At 34.4% G+C, this 8,222-nt stretch overlaps 1 protein-coding gene across 3 annotated transcripts in view; it reads right to left on the bottom strand.

Annotated features, from left to right (window-relative positions):
* Positions 1-96: 96 nt before the first annotated feature.
* The window catches only part of LOC109097967 (microtubule-associated tumor suppressor candidate 2-like), a 56,411-nt gene continuing 48,285 nt past the window's right edge, over positions 97-8,222 (bottom strand). For 2 of the 3 annotated variants that reach the window (XM_042765040.1, XM_042765042.1), the window contains 8 exons: positions 6,839-6,905; positions 6,531-6,745; positions 6,342-6,447; positions 6,173-6,246; positions 6,005-6,103; positions 5,800-5,919; positions 5,068-5,168; positions 97-4,295 (listed from right to left, as the gene is read on the bottom strand). In XM_042765040.1, the coding sequence (XP_042620974.1) occupies positions 3,947-4,295; positions 5,068-5,168; positions 5,800-5,919; positions 6,005-6,103; positions 6,173-6,246; positions 6,342-6,447; positions 6,531-6,745; positions 6,839-6,905 (1,131 nt within the window). In that variant the 3' untranslated portion in view covers positions 97-3,946. The remainder of the gene's footprint in view (positions 4,296-5,067; positions 5,169-5,799; positions 5,920-6,004; positions 6,104-6,172; positions 6,247-6,341; positions 6,448-6,530; positions 6,746-6,838; positions 6,906-8,222) is intronic. The other variant, XM_042765041.1, reaches the window with a different exon arrangement.

Raw genomic sequence — 8,222 nt, 5'->3', positions numbered from 1 at the left:
CATTCAGATCTAATGTAATGATATTTATAATAGTTGTTGGGGGCATTTTATACAGGTACATTAATTATTATTCACAAATAAGCGAAAAAGCATGTAATTTCTTAAATACTTTAATATTCATCCCCACCCCCCTAGTGAATACAAATGAGTTATATATAAATTCTTTCCATTCCTTAGTATTATATTGTCTACGCTACAGTTACAGTGTGAACCATCACAAGTTGAAAACATACACAGGGAAGGAATGAGCTGCCAAGACAAACATGCATTGATTACTGTGCACTACAACACAATAAATAGCTTACAAGCGACTGTAAATCCAGTCAAAAAAGACATAATAGAAGTCAAACGCTAGTAAATAGACAGATGGACAAATTTCATTCAGTAAAATAAGTGACTCCACTACTCCCAGTTTACATTGACCATGTCAGTATTTTGAGGGGCAAATTGACATTCAGTAGTTTAGATGTCCACAGGACAAAGAGTCAGTGCTTCTCAGAACGTGATTCTGTTGTTTCATATCATAATGCCATAGTGAAGGTCATCTTGAGGGGCATAGAGAAAAAAAAAACCAATGAGCTCTTACAGGAATTTTAAGTATACAATTAAACACACGGTTTCTCCTTTTAGTAAATTAGATACTAAAGATTAGTAACAATTTTGCACTTTGTTATAAATCACAGCAGGTGCAGATTGAGGTTGCTGAGGTTTTTTGTTGAGATATTAATTTAGAAAATAAATATACAATATGAAAAAAGTAAAACAAAAATAAAATGTAAAATAGTAAACTAGTACTAGTAAAATCTTCTGAAAAATTGCTGAAAAAAAAAAAAAACTAAATAAAACTAATAAATAAAATAAGCAAACAAATATAAAAAAAGATCCATCAAACCAGATATTAGAAGCATATTAGCTGTTTGTTAGGTGGCTATAATGTAATAACCTTTTCATTTTTGCTACTTTGCACAATAAATGAAGGCACATTCCTGAAACATTTATGTAATTGTTGTAAGTGAATCAAAATTATTCAGAATTTTAGACAAGTTACTGTTTATAACATATGTATATATGGTTTAAGTTAATGTTTATTAGAAATGTTTTTTTTTTTAAAAAAGGTGCTTTTAAAATATTAAACTTTTTTTTATTTATTTATTTATTTATTTTTTAAATGGGGTGGTATTGTGCTTGACAGGAAACATCCTGAAAACTCCTAAGCATCTGTGCCAGAGTAGCAAAAAATAAACAACGACAAATCATTTGTATCACAGTGATGGAAACAAATGAAATTAATTCAGAATGTAAAGCTACATAATTTAAAAATGCATTTGTATTAGAATAAAACTTACATTTCACAGTAATTAAAAAAAAATTCTCAATGACTCAAATGAATAAAAACATCTGCAAATACATAATTGCTGTGTGTGTGTGTGTGTGTGTGTGTGTGTGTGTGTGTGTATTTTTTGTAGATTGCTGGTCTTGTATAGCAGATTATTGTACTTCTGTGTATGATACCCTGTACAAGCACCAACTGATAATAATTTAGAAAAAAATATTATCAGTGAAGAGTTTACAAAAATTCTCATTCGTATCAAAAGTGTCAAAGGTTGCCGATTGAAAGATGTATCAATTGTAAAAACACACACACAAAAAATAAATAATTAAATAAATCAAATCCAATTTTTAAATAATTAAATAATTGGCCTCTTTGTTTTGAAATATCAAAACCCACTTTACTAGAGGAATGTGTTATTATTTTTCTTAAAAAATAAATAAATAAATCATGTTATACTGAAAACTGAGAACTCCCTTTTAGACAGAGCTAAATATTTTTCCTGAACTTTACCATACAACAATTAAAGACAGTTACATTCTTTTCTAGTTCACTCATACAGAGAAATCTCTCTCTAGGTTATGCTACTCTACAGAGGTAATACAAGAGTTAACCAGAATTACATTAAAGATTAAATCCAAACATACATTTAACTGCCATATTGTACCGCCGTAAAACCTTTACACATCTGTAACATACCTAAAACACACTTCTGACAGGTGTGACATGAGGTGGAGTTCATTAAGAAAGTCCTGTCCTATTAGTTTTGGGTAAAATATTGTCCTCAAACATTTAAAAAAAAAAAAAAAAAAAAAAAAAACTCATTAGAGGTGGAAGCTATCATCCCCAGGAGTCTGAGTATCGAGGCCAACATGACAACTATCCTAAGATTCACATTAAGAATGGAAGACTTACATCACATGCACAAGTAGCAAAATGTCCATTAAATTACAAAGAACTAATAAAAATTACAACTACAATTTACAACAACATTTCTTGTAGTCGGTACCTATACATTTGCTTGATTTCCCTGTTTTATGTCATGCATGAAGTTAGAGCACTTGCTTTTGTCAGATAAGTTAGGAAGAACAGGAAGAACAGACTTGATGCTGAAGACTTGTTAACCAAGCAACCGGTAAAATCTGGCACAATCAATCTGTGCCAGCGAAGGTGTCATGTCATGTAATGTCAGCAAGAAAACTGCTCTGTGTATGAAGAAACACTTGTTTGAAAAAGCTGGTTTTGATATTAGCTGGATTAGTCTTTTGGAGGGTCCAGGAAACATACTGTAACTGCTCATGCACCAGTGGAAGGCATTGCAGTTTGTTAAGACAATGTGAAGAGGCCTTTATACTGCAAAAAGTCATTTTCTCAATCAGTATTTTGTTTAGATAAAATTATCTAAACATTTTAAAATATTTTTTTTATTATGATTGTGGTATTCAAAAGCTTGGGTAGATTATTATTATTATTTTTTTAAGAAAATAACTGTTTTATTCAACAATGATGCATTAAATTGGTGACTGTAAAGACATCCATAATAGAATATATTAGATTTGTTTTAAATAAATGAAAAAAAAAAAAAAAAAAACGGAAATAGAATAAAATAAAATAAAATAAAAAATAAATGATTTTGAGCACTAAATCAGCATATCAGAATGATTTCTGAAGGATCGTGACACTGAAGACTGAAGTAATGATGCTGAAAATTCAGCTTTACCATCATGGCAATAAGTTACATTTTAAAATATATTAAAATAGAAAACAGTTCTCTTAAACTGTAAAGATATATCATAATAGTACTGTTTCATTGTTTATTTTTATAAAACATACTGTATGCAGCCTTGGTCTGCATAAAAAAACATTAAAAAAAATCTTTAAAATGTTTTTTAAAAAATTACTCCAAACTTTTGAACGGTAGTGGGTGTATATATATATTTTATAAGTTATGCTTCTAAAAAATTGCCCATGGGGATAAGATAGCTAGATAGATATCCTATAGATATCGTAGTGCTCCTGTATATATGTCTTGACTAATTTGAAACATTCTGAATCAAAACTTGGGAGAATTGTAAAATCAGAACATATCACATAAAAAAATAAACCAGACCAAAAAAAATGCTGGTGCATTTATCTGTAGGAAGAAGGTAGGGCAGAAACCTAAAGTGCTTTTTGTTGTATAAAGTTCTCTTATGTCATTCAGAAGAAACTACAGACATTAGTGTTGGAATCCAACAGCTTGTTTTAGAGTCAAATCTAAAGACGAGTTACTTCTGTGTACACAAAAATGGTCCTGCCTCCATGCACACCAAAGCATTGTTGGCAGCACATCATTAGCATTAGCATTAGCATCATTAGCTTTTTCATTCTGATGCTACGCGTTTACGAAGTCCGATCATCTGAGACGAAAAACTTTTTTGCATCTCAAAGTCAACAAACGGAAGTGACAGAGGCTCTGGCAGTTGGGATTGACAAAATCTTCATAAATAGATCTTGACATGTTTTTCAAAGAAAAACACGGGCGGTCTGCACACCATAATGAATCGCTGCTGTCACAATGGACAGTAACAGAAAATGGGCAATGCGGCTGATGCAGCTGAGACTCAGTAAAACCGCTCATCTGGGTAAATTGTTTGCATTTGGGATCCGTGCAGGGGACGAGCGTGCTGCTGGTGAGCCTCTGAGAGTGGGTGTCCCTGGTGCCGGAGACGCCACCTTGTGAGTGGGCGTACAGGGGCCAGGAGAACAGGAGTGTGTAGGGGTCCCTGGACCTGGAGAGTAAGGATAAGGAGGGATATCAGGGCCGGGGATGAAGGCTCTGTGGATGGGAGAAGAGGAAGGCGACAGATGGGGACTCGTCTGGAGAAGCCAGAGCAGCTCTTCATTGTTGCGGCTCAGCCGTTTCTTCTCGTTGGTCTCTTTTTCCACATACTCCTGAAGGTTTGCGTTCTCCTCAGACAATTGTCTGTAAATATAGGATGACAGAATCAGGATTAGTCAAAAGTCTATGGCTATGTAAGACCTTAATTCACTCACCCTCAGGTCATCCAAGATGTAAATGAGTTTGTTTGTTCAAGAGAACAGATTTTGAGAAATTTGATATTACACCACTTGCTCACCAATGGGTCATCTGCAGTTAATGGGTGCCGTCAGAATGAGAGTCCAAACAGCAGATAAAAACATCACAATAATCCACAAGTAATTCATACAACTCTAGCCCATCAATTAACATCTTGTAATGGGTTGATTAAATATGGAAATTATTTTGGAGTTTTAAAAAATATGAGTCCATAATCCGTAATAACACTTCCGAAACAAATCAATCATTAAAGAGTTGTCATTAATATGTTACGATATATTTGTTTAGAACTGTTTTGAACTGTATTTGCTTGTAAACAGTGCTTGATCTGTGCATATTTCTCTCCTGATTCAGACCAGATTACTTTTTCACTGGAGAAAGTCATAATATGGATAGAGGACTCATATTTTAGGATTTTGAATGTTTTAATGATGGATTTGTTTCTTACAAATGCTTAGTTTTTCCACTTCACAAGATGTTAACCAATTAACCGGAGTCGTGTGGATCAGTTGTGGATTATTGTGATGTGTTTGTCAGCTGTTTGGACTCTCATTCTGACGGCACCCATTCACTGCAGAGGATCCACTGGTGAGGTTTCAGTCAATTTACAGCTAATTTAAATTTTTAAGTGAACTACTCCTTAAATTCAAATTCTAACCTCGACACGACAAGATGGCGGTCAATGCGGGCCATCAGGTCTTCATTCTGCTGCTGAAGCACCTGGACCCGCTCCTCCAGATACAGGTTCTTTTGGGCCTGCTCAAAGGATCAAGTGAACACAGAGCTCGACATTAAATTTTCACACAAACTTCCCCTCCCTGAACAACAGTAGACTGTAATGTGTTTTATGTGATGAAAAAACAATGAGAATTCATAAAAGCTGAAAGGAAAAAGGAGTAAAAAGCAGCTCAAAAATGGATTTCCAAAATTATGAATAATATAACGTCCAAAAGAGCTTAAAGGAAAAAGTAGTAAAAAAAGGTTTTAAAGAGGAAACTGATTCAATATCCAAATCATAAATAATATATTGCAGCATAACAACAAAATGGACTTTCTAAACAGTACAGAATATATACAATACAATACACCATATGCAACACTCTTCAAGGACCCCAAGAGGTTTGTCATGCCTGTTCAAAGATGAATTCATCTCCTTCCTTTATTATTTATTATTGTGTGACCATTTTGGATGTTTTTAGGGGTTTGTAAAGAACTTCTGTTTGTGGTTTATATATGTTTTTTTATTTGATGTTCAGTTCGTTACGTAATGGAGAGTGGAGGGAGAACTCTGTCCTCTTCTTTACTTTAAACTGCATACAGAAACATGCTAGACTGCAGAATTCTCCTGCACAGTGTGTTAATCCTGCACACCTTTTCATTTGGAACTTACCACTTTCTCCAGATGACAGATCTTCTTCTCCTGGTCATGAATTTGCTGGTTCTCCATCTCCAGAACCTCCTTCAGACTCTTCAGGTCCTCCTCAATATGCTGATACGGGGCCAGTGCATCCTGCAAATACATTTACAATACTTACTCTCAGTGTTTGTGCGCCTATATCCAAGCATCCCTTTATTAATGTCTTAAAGAAACATACCACAATCTGTTCGTCAGTGCTCTTCCTCAGGGCCTCTTCAAAACGCTTTGCTTTGTCTTTCAGAGTCCGGTTCTGGAAAGTCAGAGTGTCCACCTGGTCCTAAAGGAAATGTTCCTGTTACTAATGAATTCCCTTTGGACGAGTAGCTTGATTTAGTTAACAAATCACCTGAAGTGAGAGGCGCAGTTTCTCAAAGTCCTCTTCTAGACTGGCCTTTTGCTGCTCATGGGCTTTCCTTAAGTCTAAGAGAAATTACATGAGAAGGAATATAGAATTTGAGTTCTTCTCCACATTTCTGTCAGCTGGTTTGTAGTGGGATTACTAACTGGACCCTCACCTCTCATGGTCCTGGCATGCTCCTCCTGCAGTGTTGCCATAGTGATGTTGTGCATGGTCTTCAGGTCTTCAAGGGCGGCCTCGTGGTTGGCAGTCAACTCTTCGATCTAAACATAAAACATACAGTTAAATATTCATATTCATGTCATCTTAAATTTATTTCCCACCATCCTCAGCCAGATGTTCTGACCTGTTCCTGGTGCTGTGTGTGCAGCTCCTCCACCTCTGACTGGTGCTCTGCTCTGAGATGGTCTCTGTCTGAAGCGTGTCGTAATCTCAGGTTCTCCTCTAAGGTAGCGAGTTCAGACTCCTGCTGCACCTGTAACTCTCTCAGCTCCCTCTCAAAACACTCCTCCAGCTCGCTCTTCTCCTTCTGAAGATGCTCCCAGCGAGCTGCGTTAAAGGCTGGGTAATATGAGGAACAGAGCAGATGGAATTAAACAAAACCTGCTTTTGTCTTAGTAGTTTATGGGCACACATAAACCTCTTTGAACTCACCCACTTCATGCTGAATCCGACTGAGTTCCTGGGTCAACTCTCTCTCCTTCTCCTCAGCACTTTCATTCTGGAACACACACACACACACACACACACACACACACACACACACACACACACACACACACACACACACACACACACACACACACACACAAATAGAAATCTGCCTTTACTCAGATCCACTAATAACAGTTAAATATATTTATATTTTAAGCCATTGTGTTTCTGAATGATCTATTGAAATGTGTCTTGAGTTAGTATGCAGAGGCATTTCAGAAGCAACTGTGCCTCTTCAAGATGAATCTTAAAGTCAGTCATTCACTAATGGACTGCAGGGGGCACTGCGCTTCTAAAAACTGTCTTTATTTACATCATCTATTCATTTAGCAGATGCTTTAATCCACAGCGAATTACAAATATTGATGGCCACAGATGTGATTCATTCTTAGGAGACAGTGATATGCTTGTGATTCTGTGTCTGTGACTCAACGGTCTGCACTTGCACACAGTTACCTCATCCTTACATTCATGACATATTAGATAAAGGCTGTTATTTGTGTTTCGTTTTTTTGTTGTTGAGTGTCCAGTTTCTAGTGGTTGAGATAGACTGGATGTGTCAGTTCAAAGCAGCAGTATTTCAGTAAAGAGTAGTGATAACCTAGTGGTTGAGGCATGGTTACACAAACATCTCATGTAGTGGTGACATGTGAAGGCTGTAAAAATCACTGTGCCCTTGAGCAAATTATTTGATCGCAGGGTTTGTACCAGAAGGGATGTCGCTGTAGTTAGTGTACTGTGAATCATGCTAGATAGAACATACCGTATCAGCAGAAAAACAAAAAAAAATTAGAAAACAGCATCTTTATTGCATTATTAATTCTCAAAAACAATAATAATATAGTATAATATAATAATGTTTTTATGACTATGAATAATGAAAATAATAAAATAGAAAAAAAAAAAATTATTTAATAGTTTTATGACTTTATTATGATTCTATATGTAACGTTATATTAATAAAGAAATACTATGTTTGTCGATATAATAATATAATACAATATAATAGCTTTAAGACTTTAATGTTCAAAGTTGTGATGATTTTTTATAATTCTAAAATGTATAAAGTAATAATACTGAAAAATTAAGAGTGTCGATATAATATAATATAATATAATATAATATAATATAATATAATATAATATAATATAATATAATATAATATAATATAATATAATATAATATAATATAATATAATAGTTGTTTATTTCATAGTTTTGATGATTTTTTATGTTTTTAAAATGTGTAAATAATAATAATAATAATAATAATAATAATAATAATAATAATAATAATAAAGAATGCACATGTGGACATACACATT

This window comes from Cyprinus carpio, chromosome A10 (genome assembly GCF_018340385.1).
Source record: "Cyprinus carpio isolate SPL01 chromosome A10, ASM1834038v1, whole genome shotgun sequence".
In the NCBI taxonomy this organism is placed as follows: domain Eukaryota; kingdom Metazoa; phylum Chordata; class Actinopteri; order Cypriniformes; family Cyprinidae; genus Cyprinus; species Cyprinus carpio.
The sequence above is the reverse complement of the archived record's forward strand: the minus strand, read 5'-3'. Positions and strand labels throughout refer to the sequence as shown.